Source organism: Stegodyphus dumicola, chromosome 5 (genome assembly GCF_044657685.1).
Source record: "Stegodyphus dumicola isolate Sdum_Otavi_A_Nest chromosome 5, ASM4465768v1".
Lineage (NCBI taxonomy): Eukaryota > Metazoa > Arthropoda > Arachnida > Araneae > Eresidae > Stegodyphus > Stegodyphus dumicola.
The window spans coordinates 209,203,039-209,222,792 of NC_140772.1; the positions used below are offsets into that span (position 1 = coordinate 209,203,039).

General features: G+C 31.2%; 2 protein-coding genes across 6 annotated transcripts in view; one reads left to right on the forward strand and one right to left on the reverse strand.

Annotated features, from left to right (window-relative positions):
- The window catches only part of LOC118205322 (uncharacterized), a 44,886-nt gene extending 32,903 nt beyond the window's left edge, over positions 1 to 11,983 (reverse strand). Inside the window, exons 1-3 of one of the 2 annotated variants that reach the window (XM_035377611.2) lie at positions 11,896 to 11,983; positions 6,459 to 6,604; positions 5,026 to 5,151 (exon numbers count right to left, since the gene is read on the reverse strand). In XM_035377611.2, the coding sequence (XP_035233502.1) occupies positions 5,026 to 5,151; positions 6,459 to 6,590 (258 nt within the window). In that variant the 5' untranslated portion in view covers positions 6,591 to 6,604; positions 11,896 to 11,983. The other variant, XM_035377610.2, reaches the window with a different exon arrangement.
- Positions 11,984 to 12,021: 38 nt separating this feature from the next.
- The window catches only part of hd (humpty dumpty), a 73,478-nt gene continuing 65,745 nt past the window's right edge, over positions 12,022 to 19,754 (forward strand). Inside the window, exons 1-3 of one of the 4 annotated variants that reach the window (XM_085817604.1) lie at positions 12,022 to 12,172; positions 12,335 to 12,404; positions 13,258 to 13,441. In XM_085817604.1, coding sequence (XP_085673730.1) covers positions 12,368 to 12,404; positions 13,258 to 13,441 — 221 coding nt within the window. In that variant the 5' untranslated portion in view covers positions 12,022 to 12,172; positions 12,335 to 12,367. Of the gene's footprint in view, positions 12,239 to 12,334; positions 12,405 to 13,257; positions 13,442 to 19,754 lie in introns of all 4 variants that reach the window. The other 3 variants (XM_085817605.1, XM_085817606.1, XM_085817607.1) reach the window with 3 other exon arrangements.

The following is a 19,754-nucleotide window of genomic DNA, read 5'->3' on the forward strand; positions in this document are numbered from 1 at the left end:
TAGCGTAAAGCATATTTCAAATGAGAACTAATTCTGTTAAGTTATTGTTACAGTTATTTTTATTGTATCCTCTGTTATTATTGATTCGATTTTGTGCTAGCTTAGCATTCTAGATAAAATATATATAAAGTATAATATTAAAGTAATTGGCATAAGAAGACCTGCCCCCTTAACCCCCACTTTTGAAAAATTAAATAATTATTTTAGGTACTGTGAGTAAATTTGTTTTGTCTAAGTTAAGATAACAATCTTACATGCATTTATTTAAATGAAATATTGATGTAAGCCTAAGTTACAAAATTATTTTAAAAAAAATATATGTTATTATAATGAATCGGGAGAAAAATATGCTAATGTAAAATTTACAATTAGGCTGAAACTCAAACTTAGATTAGCAGAAATTTTGCCATATATAACCATACACGTTTAAAACTATGCCAATTTAAGGTTGTTTTTTTGATTAATTTTAAATAGCTGTTATTATAGTTATCTTAGCAGTAGTACAGTTCTCTTAGTTAACATTCAGATAAAGAAATGATTAGAAACAAACAGGCATTTAAAGAAAAAAAAAAAAAAAAAAATCCCTGCAAATAAAAAAAGGAACTTTATGCTAAGAGTAGCGCATTTTATCTATTATTTTAAAATTGAGTAAGTACTATTAAATTGCCAATGCCAATGATTTGAAAATTACGGAGTTCCTATGGTTCAAAACCATTTACCTCCTCATCAGAATTACTAAAAGCGAGCAGAAATGAGAAAAAATTTTGCATAAGTGAATTACTTGATGCACACTACAGGGAGCCACTGGCTCAAGAAAGTTTAGGGATAGAGATGAGATAATAAAAACTTAAGAATCATAATATTTTTTTTAGGTTTTATAATTTTTTTGTATTTTATATTTTATACTTTTTTTTGGTTTTTATAAATTTTTTATACACAATACAACACTAAAGCAGAAAGCGGAGAGGAAAGATTTTAAGATTAATAGGCTCATTGGCATGTGGCTTGTGTAGGATAGTGCAAATAATAAATATGAACGCGTTGAAAATATTCATAGGCAGATTTTAAAAATCTGCGGGAGATGTGATTCTATGCGAACAGATTGATAACTTTGCTTGAAGATCTTGGTTGCAGGTAGAGATGGTAATAAGCAATTATATGGCAGCTCGCTGAAGAGACTTCCTTCCTTCATGGCGCGGGAGCTGGAACTGATGTTGAGAGGGCGTGTCTTGCCCTTTTAGATGGAGGGTAGATGCCGAACTCTCGGCCAATCACGGCTCTTGGTCTCTTCTGTGAGCTGCGAATAGTAGGATCGTAGGCTGGCATCTGTTGAAGTGCTCGGTTATCAATCTGTTCAATTTTGAGGAATAAATTTTGACTATGTTTTTTGATAAGGTAATCAACAGGTTTAATGTTAAGGTCCGAATGAATCACATCTGTACGGACGTACCAAGCTGCGTTTAGGGCCATACGTAAGGTTTTACTTTGAAAAGATTGAAGTTTTTTCACATGAGTTTTTGCAGCAGTACCCCAGATTGTACATGCATACATAAAGACAGGTCTTATTATGGAAGTATAGAGAAGGATTTTGTTTTTAATTGACAGATTGCTCTTTCGAGCTAAAAATGGGTAAAGTTGGGCTCTGGCACCTTTTGCTTTGTTGAGAACTTTTTCAATGTGAAGGCGCCAGGTTAATTTTGAATCAAGTACAACTCCTAGGTACTTGTAAGAGTTTGACCAGGGAACATAGTCGTCAAAGAATTTAATATTAATGGAAGGGTACGGGAGGGGGCTACGTTTGAATATCATAGCAGCACATTTAGCAACATTAATTTTTATTTTCCAAGTGATGAGCCAGTGCTCAAGGCTAGAGAGATAACTCTGAATGTTTTGGACTAAGTTTTCCAGGCGTTTGTGTTGAGCTAGGATGGCCGTATCATCTGCATAAAGTGCAAGAGTGATACTTGGTGATTTTGGTATGTCATTTATGAAAATGTTGAACAAAATTGGGCCTAAAAGTGACCCTTGGGGGACGCCGCTTAGTATAGGACGGGGTGTCGAAATGATAGAATTAACTTGTACAGAAAAAGATCTATTAGTGAGGTACGAATTAATTATATGAATTAAATGGGCCGAAACGTCAAGTCGTATGAGCTTGATAATAATTCCTATGTGCCAAGTCCTATCAAATGCTTTGGCTATGTCAAGAAATAAAGCGCCAGTAAGCATTTTGTTACGAAACCCTTCGTGAATGAACTCCACTGTCCTCAGCAGCTGGTGCGTGGTGCAGTGTTTTGCTCGAAATCCAAATTGTTCATCAATCAGAACGTTGTGTTTTCGGAGAAAATCATTCAGGCGTTTAAGTAACACAAACTCGTATATCTTAGATAACGAGGATAGGAGGCTGATAGGTCTATAATTTTGAGGGTTAGAAAGGCCTTGGCCTGGTTTTGGAATAGGCACAATAAGTGCTTGTTTCCAGCTTTGAGGAAAATAGCAATGCTGTATCATAAAATTTATAAGCATTACTAAGAAAAATAGAACTCTTGTAATGTTCAGTGTAAAATGCATACTGCAATAACATTGTCTCTTCTAAATTATAGCTATCTTTCACACACAGCTCATTTTAAACGCTGATTCTTCAAATTTAAAACGCTAATTTCTATGTTATCAATTGCATCTCCGCGCTCAGTGGCATCATTGCTACGTCATCACTCCTCACTGCCTGTTTCAGGGAGAAACGCTCTATGAGCTAGCCCTTCTCTTCAGTCCTGACTCGCATGGTGAAATTTTTCCTCAATGCGTGCTGACGAGCTGAGCTCGCTCGTCATTATTATTCTGCATTGATTATGTTACAAAGGAATCCTACTTCAAAATTTAGTTACTTTTACTGTCTAGAGATGGCAGTACGGGTTCCATGAATTTCTTTTCATAATGAAGGGGGACATTTTTTTTTTACTGTGTTCTTTTTATGCGTATTTTGGCGCATTTTTTAGGGTGTTAATAAAGTAAAATAGCAAAAATTAGATAATTATGATGGTGATAGAGAAAGCTTAGTTTTGAGTCTGATGAAGACTTTGTTCACCGTATATCAAGTTCAGAAGATGATTCAAGCGATGAGGAAGATTTTTCGAGTGTACAACAGTGGTGTAAAATTGATTCAAGTTCCCCCACTCCTAGCCGATTTATTTTTACTGGTGATGTGGGCATGAAAGCTTGTGTGACAAATATTTCTGATCCACTAGAGTATTTTGAGTGTTTTTAGGTAACTGCTGTATTTAAATGCTTCATAAAGTTTTACATTAGTTGTATTTATTTAGTCCTTTCAATTTAATACTTGTTTTATATTTATAATTAACTATTATTATTTATATAATTGATTGTAATCATTTATAATTTACTATTTAACAATTATCATTTATTAATTATTTTAAAGCACATAAAAACTGTTATTTATGTACTACCAAATACTTTAAGAAATTTTTGAAACGCGTGAGGCGAGCTATCTACGGCATCGCCAGAGAAGGGCGACATTTTCGGAAGAACTGCAGGGGAAAACAGCTGCCACTTTCGACTACTGTTTACTTGTAATACTGTGCGAATTAAGTAAACGAAAACTGCTCATTTCCCTAATTGTCAAAGGGCCCTTGCATCACTAAGGTATAGTGGGAACTTGGAATAGAGTTCCAGACTGTCAAATAACAAATGTTTCTACTACCCACAACAGGGAAGGAACTTCTCTGCCTAAAAAAATTATTTGTCATCATTTTTAATATAAATATTTATGACTCATTGTTGATATCTTTCAAATGCCTTTTCTATTATAACACCTGTGCTTAGCACACTTTCCAAACACTACTCAATGGGCCTGGATATTGGTCTTAACTGTAAAATTGACACAAAAAAGAATCCAAAGGCAAATCAGGCACAGCAAAAAATATCTGATAACCCAACCTTCAAAAATGAACAGTTTCCATTTTAGATAATAATACAGTAAAAGTCGTTAATTCGGACACCCATAATCCGGAATGATCTATAATACGGACCTCAAAGCTACAAACTTTCTACGCACGCGCGTAAGACCTTTACCGCTGCGAATTTGCGTGTGCGCGTTCGCAAAATACGTTTACGAATGCTCGTTTAATGTATAACGGACGGGATAAGCTAAGCTAAAATTATCTAATTATCTATTTCAGTTAATGTTGCAGATTGCGTTGTTCCTTAATCTTCGAATTGGATCCGGATTATTATTTTTTGCAGACTGTTAGAGCAATTTTATAAAAGTAAGCTTGAACTTTTGATTATGTCAAACAGAATTTCGGATATATATTTACTAATATGTAAAGCATATACAAAGCGAAAGTATCTTTCGGAGTCCATTAAACAAAAAGTGGAATTGCTGCAAAAAATCGATAAAGGCATATCCTTTGTTTATCTAAACTTTAACATTTGTTTATCTAAACTTTGTTTATCTTTAACGCAGCGGCGGTGTGCAATGAATTGGAAGTTGATTTGTCAGCACTATCCTTATCTTAAGGGCAGATGTTTTTATTTTATTTGGCTTATAATTGCTTATTCAATGTAGTATTTCATCTCGATATACTCCATCTTTGATATGATTTAAATCAAATGCCTTGTCATTATAATTATTAATTTATTAAGCACATAAAATAAAAATATACTAACTTGTGAGATAACAGGCTACTATTATTTTGTGAGAAAGAACACAAATTTTGGCAAAATATTTTTGCTGCTACAGAAAAAAACTGTGTCTGATCTCTACACAACTGATAAACTTTTATTCAAAATCTATGCCAAATAAAAGTTGCACTTTAAATGTAAATATGATAAAGATAACTTTTAATGCATAGAAAAATTTTTAATGAAGGTGGAATAATGTCAACTCCAAAATGCAAATACCTGAATTACATTTTACGACTAATATTCGAGAAAAAAGGAGAAAAAGATAATTAAAATAAAATATTCAAAATGTTAGCCAAAGATGATGACTAAACACTTTCTTACCTTTGCAGTTACGGATTCATTTTTTTGACATGGCCAGTCTATATAACTTACAGATTTCTCAACAGCATTCATGAGTATGTGAAGCTTGAAATAATGCTGAACAGATTCACTGAGTATACTATGAGTCTAAAAGAAAAATTAATTTATAATTAAAAGTAATTTTATTTCTACAAAAAAATTGGCTTAAAAAGAAACAATTCTGAGAACAAATCTTCAGATTACTTTTTAGGAACATAGAGTTCTCACTAAATAATGCGAAAAGTGTATCAAAATATGAGGAGATTATATTAGAAGAAAAGAAAAAGAACCATGAAAATGTTCTCTTTCTTTTAGAAGTATAGCAGGCCTGATATGTTTGGACTTCCCTAAGTAAGATATGAAGATCTAACATCTGATCTCAGATCCATAGCTTTTTCTACTGACTGGTTTCATCATAACAAAAAGTTAAATGGGTTAGCCTATATTTTAGGGTGCCCCTTGGATTATCACTAAATTGTTGTTTCATTTATGGTAACCTGAGTAGTTGAATGTTATGGATACCCTATTATAACAAGATTACAGTGAATCTGACTGATGGGAAAATATTTGTAAGAGCTTATTTCTCTATTGGATGTCAGATAGGAACTACGTTGTGTATTGTGTGCTTTGTATCGTAAAATGGCTGCAAGAGGTAAACTGGGTGTTTGATGGTATAGAACGAGAGAGAGAAAGAAGAAAAGAAACGTTGTTGGATGTAATTCAACGGAATTATAAGTGTCCTGTTTGTACAAAGGAAATGCGTATGGTTGAATGTAAAGATCTTTCAGATGGCTTTGAATGGGTTTTCACAAGAAAGGTTCAAATGCTCACCATATCAAGTGTTCCATTAGAAAGGGTTTGAGGAAAATTTTTTGATGCTGTTAGGAATTTTGTGTGCCACAGACTGAAGACACAGAAATTTCTAAATAAGGTAAGTGGATATTTCCTTTGTGTAGTGCACAGATGCAATATTTCCTTTTTAATGTTATTTCATTGTTTGATTTAAAATGCAGTTTATTGAGATTATATATTTTTGGTTTGGCTTTAGTGTAGAATTGGGTGCTTCTTCGATTCTTAAGTGAAAATAGATCGATGTGTACATGGCCAAAGTCAAGTCAGTGCGCATTGTCGAATTTGTGCAATTATCTGATGTTATCTGATGTGAAGTGAAAATAGATCATGTATACATGAACATTGAGTTTGTGTAATTCTTTGACTTTTTATTTTGGTTTTGTGTAGAAGCCATCTGGAAATTGTGCCTCGCTGGCCAATTGCCCAGGGGCACCCTTAAATATATTTTTACCATTAAATGTTGGATTAAAAATATAAAAAATTACAATATTTAAAAAAAATCTTAAAAATTCTACACTGTTTCAAAGATCCATTTTCATGCTAAATATGCAAAGAATACTCACTAAGATTTTTTCTTTCTGCAATGATTTGCAAATAAGATTAGGTCCCAGTTTCTCAATCACTTTCATAAAAAATTTCTGATTTTGGGAGCCTTCTTCAAACTGTGATATCTGATTTTTAAAACTGTCCATCATTAATTCTTTTGGAACTAAAAGAGATAAATATCAAGTTTATCAAATATGTTTTTGAAAATAGAATTTTTTTTATCTAAAAAAATTGAGCAAATGATTACTCAAAATTGACGCTAAAATATATGTAACAATTAAGTAATTTAAATCTTAATTTTATATACATCAAAAGCAACTATTCTGTTATACAACAATATTTCCAAAGTTTTAGCAAAATTTCAAGTATTATCTGATAGGAAAAAATTAATTTTTTCTCTGGTGTCATTCACAATCTCTGTAGTTAATATATTTGATAAAATCAAATGATTAAGATTTTAATATATGGATTACAAGTTATACGCAGTTTCGATATGAAACTTACAATATAATGGACAGAACACACAGATATACAGCGTAAGGCAATACAGATACAATACAATTTACAGATTTAAAATAAAGTCAATGTGTTATTTCATGTAATAGAGGAAAATGGTGAAAATTCTTCTTTTAATACAAAAAGTCAAATACCTAAGATTAGATCATTAATCAAGACAGCATTGGAGATGCAGATAGCTAATTACTGTTCTAGCATGGGCAGTTGTATATCAGTATAATAACATTTTGCAAGGCTGCAAGACTAGCAAAATGTTATTTTAATATTGCCCTGATGCCCTCAGCTGTGGGAGAGTGACGTAAATACCTGATTATAATGGGAAACACCCAGAAGAGGAAACCTAGAATGACTTGCAGTGGCACTAACATAGCAACATTAATAATGATAGTAGAAGCATTTGCTTACAACTCATGAAAAAAAGCAATTTAGTAAGCCTGGTTGGCACTGTTCTTCAGTTTGAAGGACTGGCTTCACATTCACACTGCTTAATTTCCTGTAGCAGTATACTGTAATTTCATGTTGTGATCAAACAGGTAGACAATATTTCTGACTCACCCGGTATATAAAAAGTATTTTTTATTAATTTATGTAATAAAACATCCAGTGCATGATTTCTCCAAAAAATTCTTGATGATCATTACAATACACACATTTAGAATTAATAGTTCTTCTATTCAAACAATAAAATATATACTGTTTGATTGGACTGATTGGTTAGAGTAGATTGAAGGGTGACCCTTTTCATTTATGGTAACCTGAGTAGTTGAATGTTATGGAAATGCTGTTATGACGTAATTGGTTGTGTGATTGCAGTCACTTTGAATGATGGGAAAAGGCATGGAAACTGTGTATTGGATTTGTGATAAGAAGTACGTTGTTATTTTGTGGTTTACACTGTAAAAAGTCTGAATGTAGTAAGATTAATTTGAAGTTTCTGTACGATTTGGAACAAAAGGGGAAAAGTGCAATAAGTGACAGGTATGTAAATGAAGGTTTACTTAGTAGCCATTATATCGTCCTGCTTGTAGAAAGGAATTGCGTATGGTTGAACATTGGATGCTACCAGGACTACGGGGGATATTTTTATTTTTGTGAATTTATGCGGCAACGCCAATATACGGATTCTAATTCAAATAATTTTAGAAAGTTTTTGTACACAGTTAAGAAATTTTGTGTGCCACAGACTGAAGGACCCAGAAATTTCTAAATAAGGTAAGTGGATATTTGCTTTGTGTAGTGCTTAAATGCATAAGATGAATTTCCTTTTATATGATATTTTATTGTTTGATTTAAAATGTAATTTATTGAGATTATGTATTTTTTCTTTGGCTCTACTGTAGAATTAGGTGCTCCTTTGACTTTTTAGTGAAAATTGATTAATGTGTACATGGTCAAAGTGAAAGGAGTGCGTAATGCCAAGTTTGTGCAATTCTCTGATGCTTTTTTAAGTGAAAATAGGTTGATGTGTACGTGGATACAGAGAACTGCACAAAGTCGGTATCCATGTACTGCCAAAAATCGGCAATTTTCGCCAAAGGGCACTTGTGTAAATATATTTTTACCAACTGATTTATATGTATTTGTTTTTCTGTAAATGAACACACAGTGACTTGGTAATGCCATAATAAATCAGAATTAAATCATGTTACAATTATAGAAATATCAATTTAAGAGAAAATAGGACCAAATTTACAACCAGTATATTCAATAAAAGAGTAATCGTTAACGACATTGTATTTCAGGGGTAAAAAAAAAAAAAAAAAAAACCTTCTTCTTCTAACTATAATGCACTCCTCTTAGAAAATTGGTATTGGGCCTTGGGCCAAGAATTCTGAGAAAGCATAGATCTTTATTAGAATATAACGTCTTTGAAGCATGGGACACTTAAAATATTACTGGATCAAAGTTCTCTCAAGATGTTAGTTACAACAACAAAGTGGGGAAAGATCTTCAGATCTGTCTGCTGGAATTCCATCAAAGTAGGATGCAGTTTCCCCTTTTGGTACTCTTCTGTTATCAGGACCAGATTTTAAAATGTATGTATGTATGCATGTGTGTACAAACATACACACGCATAAAAAAAATGGGGCAGTTCTACATCTCCCATTCTACTGGGCCGATTGATGAAATTCAACTTGTGCTTTTCATGTTTCAAAAGCATGAGTTAGGATCTGCATTACATTTAGATATAGCAATATTCTAATATAGGTATTTTGACACAAAATCGGAATTTCTCTGAAATGACATGCCAATTTTTTTCCATATTTCGATTCTACGACTCAAGTTATGCCAAACTACCAAATTTTGTAAAAAAATGCTTGAGTAGTTTTTTAAAAATTGGCTCTCAAAACTTTAGCTCCTTCATGTTGATTCAATTTCGTATATATTCATTAATCTCTCTTTTTTTATTAAACTTATTTGATTCTTCCTTTTCCATTTTAAAATTTAGGTTCATTCCAAATAAAATTCACCCATTTTTTACAATTCATTTATTATTGTATTTTTAACTAATTCTTACAAATTTTTCAAAAGAAATTTTGAATTACAATCTATAAAATTTTTACCGTCATCTTAAAGTAGATGTGTTTCTAAGCATACCTGCAAAAAATGAGAGTTTTTTATTCAAACTTTTCGAAGATATATGTGAATTTATATATTGGTGTGTTCTGAAATTTGGCATATTTGTTGAAAGCGATAATAACATCAAATGTAGTTTAGGCACTTTGTTAAAATTATTTGAAAGTAGAAACGATGCAACTTTTTTTTTCCTCTTAAAAAGGAAAACGAAAATAGGTTGCCATATATTAAGAAGTTCACCAAGTGAATATTCTGACGCAAACTGAAAAAATTTTGCCAACATAAATTTTTGAATTTATCTGTAAATTTTGCACCAAATTTTACAAAATTTAATATTTAGGCATAATTTGAGTCATAGAATCGAAATATATATATAAAAAAGGCATGTTATTGCAGAAAAGTCTGATTTTGTCCAAAATACCTATATTATTAGAACAATGCTTTATATAAATATAATACATATCCTAAGTCGAGCTCTCGAGACATGAAAAACACAATTTGAATCTCGTCAATTGGCCCAGTAGAACGAGAGATATAGGATTGCCTCCCGCTTTTTTGTAACACAATGTACATATATAAATGTATGCATGAACACATATAAATGCATGCATCCATACATGTATGTATGCATACATAAATACATTTCCAAATCTGATTCCGATAATAGAAGAGTATCTCCTTTCCTTACAAATCAGTTAATCAGTTGTCCCTGCGGTTAACTTTCTCTGTGATGAGTTACCTAAATGACAAATGTGTTCGGCCATAATTTCCAATGAGTGCTTCAGCAGCACATGTTTAGTCATTAGGAAAAAAAACTTCAACTAAAGTCATCTTAAGTAAAGTTTAATTTTTATGTATGAAAAAGAAGACATCTTATTATATATCATTATGTATTATTTTTCACATACAAAAAATCATTTAAATTTTGATTATACATATATATATATATTCTTCTTTAATGTTTTAAAGAATTACCATCTGATGACTCTACCAGAAGTATTAAAGTATGAATTAATTTGCAATTATTATAGTGCATTTAAAAAAAAAATGGGTTTAATCCTAGTATACAGTGCACATGGGATTTGACGACATTCGGAAGGCCGTTGTTTATGATGAGTAGTAAACATGTAATTTTGGTGTTGATAAAAATTTTCAAAATTGTGCCAAAGCTCTACCATGTACTAGAATTTTACCAAAAAATTTATTCCTTATTTTTAATTACTCTTTAACTTTGTTTTAATTTCTTAATATGCTAATTGTTTACTTATTTTATAGTTTCCATTACAATAGTTTCTTACACTTTCCAAGATTTCCAATATGACCAAACGGTATAAATAATAAATATTTAGCTACTTCTGCACATCCCATGGCATTTCACCAATACCTATGCGATTTACAGAAACTGCTATCACTTATTTATACCGGTTGGTCATATTAAGCTCATATTCTATAATTTCTGCATTGTATATTATCCTCAGAACTTGCTAACGGCATCTAGTTATAGCTGTCACCCAAACTTAAATACTGCAGAATGTTAAAATTAAACTGACTTTTGCAACTATTAATTACATTCTGATATAAGTTTTATTCATAGTACTATTAAATTTTACTTTAAAATCATGAATAAAGAATTTCCTGTTATTCTGTCGATAATAACAACAAACAAAAGTACTTACAACATTTAAATTAAAATGAATATTTACTTAAAAAAATTTGACAGGAAAATATCAAATTTTTCATCACCTGAACATTAAGAAATTTAGCTTCAAGGATGACTTAACTATATGCTATAACTAGATATAGGATGATTTAACTATAGCTAAAATTCCACTATATACATATAAATTTAAGATCATATTTAGATTTGTTCATTATAATAAATGATTTATAATGGAAACCTGCACTTCGAAGGGAAGATATCGTCAAGTAAAACAGACTGTTACAATAAATATGAAATAATCATACTGCTAACAAATTTTTTATAAGATTATAAACCGCAAAACAATTACTCGGAATTTCATTTCTTAACACAGAGTAGTGAAACAGTTGACGAAACAAGCAAAATTATATTGCATCACAGAAAAGTCTCTGCATACATCCAAAATATATACGTACTTGCCAATTCTAAAACAATTTTGTCTGTATTCCAGCAAATAACAGATTCCTTGAGTTCTGTATTTGAAACAATATAAAAATGTTATAAGCAAAATAGCATAGCTGTTAGTAAACACGAATTTTCCCGCGAAATGTTTAACGATAACGGTTCCAGTGCTCTGATACGCCATCAAGTGGCTCTTCTAACCTCTTTCTTGGATCAGATAAAATTCGAAATGTTGTCTAAAATTACATTTCTTTGCTTACCTCCGACCTGCCTTTACTTCGTCCAGTTCACACTGTCATGTGCCCTTGTGATATATTCATCAGCGAGCAGGACACGTCGGAGTTCGCGCGATATCCCTGCCATACCCACATTAATTGATTGATTGAAATTACATTTTCTAAGTGGCAACAGCTGTGTAAGCTTGCTATCCCTCTCGATTTAAATTAACAAAATGTAATGCTAACATAGTTTAATTAAAATATAAGAAACCTTCATGTAACCGTTTATGACAGCCTTTTTCTTTATTTAATGCAATAGGTAAAAATTATGTAATACAGGAAGTATTTTCATTATATTATTGAATATACGAACGATTTTAGTTAAGTATGTGTATTTAGTATATGTGCATATGTTATGTGTTTGTTAGTGTTATTCGTGTGATTCATTATTAACTTTTGCATTCCTCTGTTTTATTTACAGAGTAAAATAAAATGATATGATTAATATTTTGGTATGAGAAAAGTTAGCAGAATGGAAGTACAAAATGGAGGTGTGTAGTGATTTTCATATATGGTAACTTGGAAATTTAATTTTACGCTATAGAACATATCCATTTACTTCATATTTATTAAATTACAGATGTGTGAAAAAAACATGAAGTTTATTCAGAAATTAATCAAATTTTGGAGAGCAACAAAACCTTTTCTTTAAAAGCGTCTATTTTTTTATGTGTAATCAATCGTAGGCCCTCTAATTTAATTATCTAAAATCCGAAATCACTTAATTCTTGATGATTGTGGATTTCTGACTGTGTACTCCAATGTATTATAAAAGTGGATACCACATGAACCTTTGGCGACATTTGAAATTTTTGCACAGTTGCTGATGACTGGCCAAATCTTTTAAAGTAAAATGCCGAAAATGAATTAAATAAGCTGTTTTAAATAACTATTTTGTATGCATGTTATTTCTTAATTCTATAATTCGGCATAAATTTGGACTGAAATAAGTACATATATATATAATTAAAAAAAATATATTAAGTATTTAAATTATTTTGTTGATTTGATGAAAAAGGCATGAATTGAATTTGGCATTTGATCAAAATTGTGTTCAGTGTAATATATCTGTCCCATAATCATTCAATAAGAAGCCTAATTTAATCTAATGGCCAGCATTTTTTCATACATTTCATTAGTAATATAAATTTTGTCAATTCATTTAAATGCATTGTAGATTATTTTCACTTTTAAGAAAGCCTGTATTTTAGTAATTTTAGACTCCTTTTTGGAACAAATTCTAAAAGGCTGTCTACATAGCATTTATTTTATTAATAAATAATGTTACAGTTTTCAAAATATTTTTGTCAATTATGTACTAAGTTGCTTTTTCCAATTTTCCAGCTAAAGAAAACATTCACATTATGCAAGTACCTACTTCTCCTAACTTTTTAAGACCAAAACCAATTAAACTAAGAAAGAAGATAAAAAGAACGCTTACACCTGCACCTTTAACTGAAGTAAATGTTAACAAAAATGAAATTGGATTTTTATTGAAGTCATCCAAAACATATGTAAATCCCTTTAGGTAAGTAAATTAAAATTGTTTAAAATATGATGTAATGCTTCACTGATTATTCAGTGAAATTGTTTTTTTATGGAAATACCTTCTGCAAATGGTGTGATTATAATTGTTAGCAAATCCATAATATATACTTATATTATATACATGTATATAATTTAGAAACAGTTTAATGAGTGAAATTAAGGACTTTCATTCTAAAAATTAGTTTATCTCATATACTAAGCTATGAATAATTAAATTGCAGTTGGTCATGAATGTTATGAATTTTTTTTTTTTTAATTATCAGAAAATTCAATTTATTTTCTATTGCTTAATCTTGCATGGCATATATCTCCAACTAAAGCATTCTGTGTTGGAAATTTATTGATTTTATGTTTACTGAATAATCTTTATCTCTAATGCCAGCGTGACAAATCTTTATTTATTATTTTTTGTTTTCATTACTACATGACTATTAACATGTGGCAACTTGAGAAATGACTCATGCAGAGATGTCTAAACTTTTTTTTTTTTTAATTAAATGCCAAAGAGCATGCAACTTTTATGTTGACATTACACTTGGTGATGATTACAGGCTTCAGTTAACTGTGCTGCAAAGTAATGGGTGTGTTGACGAGAAGAAATCTAACAGAAATTTCTTTCTGTATGTGAAAAATCGATTTTATAAATGATACTAATTGGCCAAAAGATTACATTAGTGCTATTTGAATTGAGAATAACAGATTAGTTATTCATATAAGCCTAGGACTGGTACCAGAGCTGGTGCAGCCAAGCCAGACAACAGAATTTAGAAAAGGCAAGATTTTTAGGATTTAGAGAAGCACCGAGCAACAAAATTAAGAGATGGCAACATCTTTAAAATTTACTGAAGGTACTGGGACACAAATTTTTTAGAAATTAGAAAGGCGCTTGGCAGCAGAATGAAGAGACTGCACGGGGCTGCAAAATGTCTAGCGCCAGCCTTGGATAAATGTTTAAGCCTTGTACATGTAGGAATTTATTTATTCCAGACTCAGATAAGCCTTAAATATGTGCGAGAAATAAGCATTAGTATAATAAATAATTAATATAATTCAGGCTTAACTTAGCATGTGATAGAAGCAATATAAAGTTTAGTTAAACAATGTATCTTAGTCACCAACCTCATGATATATCAGCAGTAGTGTAATGCAATTGCTAGCTAAGCTTTATGTTGATAATTGAATGTTTTTAGATATCACAATTGAAAAGCATTTGTCAGTTAATGGAATTTATGAAGAAATGTGGTCATAAATGCAGATGATATAACAGAATTTTTTTTTTGCGATCACAGTGCTGCAATCATCAGTCAACTAATGGACAGCGAAATCTGTTGTATGGCGCTAAATCCAGAAACTATCGCTGTCATCAGTGTAGAAAGGGCTATAGAAGTTGTTAAAAATGAAAGAAATTTGTTTGACAGTTTAGTGAGAATTTTTGACATGGTAAATTACAGGACTTGGAAGAATGGAACTTCATAACTGAACAATTATATCTTTCTATGGAATTAAAGAGAAAGTATTAACACAAGAAGCAAGGCAGCTTAAGCAATTTAGGTACAACTCTAATATACGCCCTAATTTCACCAAATGTGGCGATATGTGTTCTGTGCTGGTTTTTGGCGCGATTGCGTGTTCTATGGCAACCCTGTTGACGTTGAAAAATCTTTCGCTGGAGCTTGTTGGTTCGCCTCTGTGTCTGAGAAGATGGGAGGGAAAGATAAATTGGTAGTTGTTGAATTGAAGTTCGGGAAAAGGAAATATGATTGTTGGCTATCCTGTTGAGAGGTAGTGGGTATTTGGAAGTGTGGAAAGAGGGTCTGGGAGATTATTTTTAATGGCAGTGCATGATAGAAGTAGGGATTTGTGATTTTATTTATTTGTGAACCATAGTATAAATTTTCTGGATAGTGTGGTCTGGCTGTCATGTAAATACGATAGTGATTACGTGGCGGCATGTTAAAGGCGGTATGAAATTTATATTTCTGCTATTCGAAAACGCATTAATTCATGGTAAGTGCATTTTATTTTATCCTTGTTCTTATTTTGTAGAATGCTATGTTCATTGGTTCTTTAGTATGAATTTCTGTCGTTATTGTTTTTTTTTTTTTTAAATTGTTTGAAATTTATTTTAGTTTATTTTGTTGTTTAGTGTCTAGACTACAATTCGTAGATGTTTTTTAAAGTTGAAACAGAACGCTGTGTACATGGTATTATTTGAAATTTATTGCTGTTATGTTATTTTGGTTGAACTTTACAATATGGTAACTGGTAGTTTGGCGACATTTTGGAGGCGATAAAGGTTACTACCTGGGACTTTGGTAATAATGTGAGCAATACTCAGTTCCGATTACGCATTATTTTGCATGAGGGAAATGAGAGATCATGGGATATGTCATGTGATATTAATGGACGAATTACGGTTCTTTAATCGGAAAAGGGGGGAAATCGGAAAAAAATGTGGAAATTTTGTATTTTAGCTTTATTCTGTGTTGTGTGAAACGGTGTTGTTTAATTTTTGGATCCCGTGGCCGTAACTAAAGTGAATTCGAAATGGGTATTTAGGCATTGTGATAAAGAGAAGTTTGCTTTTTATTTAGCGGAGGAAGTATAAAGGAAAAATTCGCAGAAAAAATCTTTCAGTAATTTTATTGAATGAATTAGAAAAGTGTATCCGCCACGTAATCAAGATTCTGAAGAAGATTAGGTAAGTTAGTATTTTTAATTATTTGAGGATATTATTTTTATGCATTGTTCTAATTGTAAGGTGGACAGGAATTTGGTATTATTCGGAAAATTGTTATTAGCAATGATTTAGTTTAAAGTAATTAGGATTGTAAGGTAATTTTTATTAATTTAATGTATGTGCTCATTTATATTTTAAGTAGTGTTTTTGAATTTAATTATATTTTAATGAAATGATAGTTATTTTGTGAATTTTATGTTTGTAGGAATTTTGTATACGTTTAAGTTGAAATAAACGTGCATGGAAATAATTTAAATATTTGATACTAAGTATTTGTAATGCTTGCAGTATGAATTCGTTGGTGACATTTATAATATAATAGATGATTTAGAGGTAAAAGTTTTTGGATATTTTATTTATTTTATATGTGGAAATGTTCATATTTGTAAAGAGTAAATACTTTTTTTTCGCGATCAGGTAATTTCATATATGTTCTTTTTACTGGGTTTAAAGATTGAGAAAATTGTCATGTATTTTCGTGAAATTTTTGTAATTTATGAGGAAAAAGCAGCGTACATGGATATAGTGAAGAGTGTGCGCAATGCCATTTTTGTGCAATTCTGGGATGTTTTTTTAAGTAAAAATAAGTCGACGTGTACATGGTTTAGTGATATTTTAATTAAATGATAGTTATTTTATGTTTGTAGGAATTTGGTATACGTTTAAGTTGAAATAAACGTGCATGGAAATAATTTAAATATTTGATACTAAGTATTCGTAATGCTTGCGGTATGAATTCGTTGGTGACGTGTATAATGTAATAGATGATTTAGAGGTAAAAGTTTTTGGATATTTTATTTATTTTATATGTGGAAATGTTCATATTTGTAAAGGGTAAATACTTTTTCGCGATCAGGTAATTTCATATATGTTCTTTTTACCGGGTTTAAAGATTGAGAAAATTGTCATGTATTTTCGTGAAATTTTTGTAATTTATGAGGAAAAAGCAGCGTACATGGATATAGTGAAGAGTGTGCGCAATGCCATTTTTGTGCAATTCTGGGATGTTTTTTTAAGTAAAAATAAGTCGGCGTGTACATGGTTTATGTGTATGTGTTATTTTGAAAAACGCGTAAGGAGTATGGTATTGTGCACTTTTTCCCAATTTTGCAGTGAATATTTGTCATGATTAAGCAGTTTTGTTTGATAAAATTTATAGCATAAGTGTAATTCGGCTAGTAGATTGTTGGAAGAAGTGTTCAGTAGATAAAAAGAAAAGAAACATGTCTTTACTTCGTGAAGACAAAATGACGGTGGGGAAAAAAATAGAGGGTTGCTGTAGGAGAGTTGGTTGCCAAAAAATCGCCAAGTTACCATAATGTAAAGATCAACCGTTATTTTATTAAAGCGAGGAGTGCGTAGATCGTAGATTCCTTCCTTGCCTAAATTGTGCAATTTGTAGAATTTTTTTAAAGTTTAAACAGGATGCTGTGTACATGGTATTCTTTGAAATTTGTTGTTGTTATGTTAATTTATTAAAGCGAGGTGTGCGTAGTTTGTAGATTCGTTCGTCGCCTACATTGTGCAATTCGTAGATTTTTTTTAAGTTAAAACATGTCGCTGTGTACATGGATTCTTGTCAAATATTTTTGGTTAGAAACTTTACGTTTTTGCTATCTAAATTTTTTGTTTTTGTTTCAGATTTTTAGCTAAATTGTGTGTTCAAAACGTTTTTGCATGTGCGAAAACCGCGTTTTTGGAGACATTTTAGGCTAAAAGTTCAAAATGTAAACAAAAAATTTAGATAGTAATATGGCATCGTGAAGTATCTCGCCAAAAACATTTGGCGACTTGAGGGCGCATATCAGAGTAGTTCCGCAATTTATATTGAAAAAATATGAGTTGTTTAATAAAGCAAACAAAAATAAATGTTAAGCCCTTTTTGTTGTTGTTGTTGATTTCATTTTCCCTAAAATTGTAAATTCATAATTTCATATTCTTAATTTCATAGATTTAACTGGTCTCCTACATGATATGATATAAACTGATGATCTAATATTTGGGAAAGTCCCAGATCAGAATCAACGACGAGTCTGAATCTTGGATTTTGTAATACAGTAGAAGTCCAGAAATCCGCAATGCTTGGGACCAGAGATTGTTATGATTTTGCAGATTTCAGGACAGAAAACATAATATTCAGACTAAAAGTGCAAAATAAATAAGGTGTATTAGATACACTTAATTAAATTATTATATGCATTAATACAATAATTAATTATATGCATTAAATTATTATTACATATATAAACTGATTATATTATATTGTTCATTTACATTAGGTCCTCTATTTTTAAATCAGCATGAATCCCCTTTTCTCTCAGGAGTAGTCCTGAAATAGGTACCCCATCACTCCACCACTGCCGAAAACACTCGTACAAGACAGCATCGAGGTTTGCTGATTTTGCCTCATGTAAAGATTTCTGGTTTCGGATTACAGTGTTAGAATCACTGTTGCTGTAAAATTTCAACAGCTTTTCTTTATTCTTCTGTATATCATACACAGTCCATGTGGCAATTCCATACGATTCTGCTATAAACCAAGCAGTAGCACCTGCCTCCATCTTTAGCAGAATTTCCACTTTGTTCATTACCGTCGATGCAAAGTGTTTGCATTTTTCAGTCTTGCAATCAGTAAAATCATGAGTGCGTTTCTTATCTGTCATTGTATTAAAAAGTGCATTTTAAAATATTCTTAATTTATCCACAAAATATCTGGATTTAAAAAAAAAAAAAAAAAAAAAAAAAGACATCACTAAACAATCTCATGAAATAACAAAGCTCAGAAAGTACAACAGCGGGAACTTGAAAGAAGAGTTGAGTTAATCATCTGCTTTTTACCTTGATGCAGATTGGAGGGGAGAAAACTCTTATCATGATGTCAATAATTTGGTATTTCCGTTATGACATCATTATCCGGTAAGTATTTTTTCTTCGATATTTCATACTCCATGTTGCAGTTTCCGTAACCTATAAACTAAATGTTTATATTTTTAGAAGCAATGCGGATTTCAGGTCGGCGGATTTTCAGTATTTGACTGTATATGCATTTTATCGAATTGATTTTAATTGTGTATTATTTTTATTTTAATTTGCATATTTCCTATTAGAAAGTTGTCCTCCATTCTTGATTTAATTATTATCTCTTGATTATTCAATTTTGCAGCATACCGCATGACTTATCTATATCATCCTAATATATGTAATAATAACACGGAAAAGCCGGAACACTGTTGATGAATATGTAGATCCATATTGAAGAGGAAGAATTCTGATTGTGTAGTATGCTAATATGTAGACTTCATAATATCTAAAATTGGGATTATTATCTAAAATCTAAAATCAAAAAAAAATTGCAGTCAAGGCAGTTTTAATTCCATTTTTATTTTCCAGTTGACATTTGTGGCACCCTAGTCGTGCTTGTTCAAGAAAATTTACAGTTTTGATATTGTTGAGATAGAAAGCAGGCCAGCGAAATTACATCCTAGCAGAGCAGAGAGCGAAGCTAAATTACGTAGCTATGCAAGCATGGGAAGAAGAAAGGGAACTACTCTTA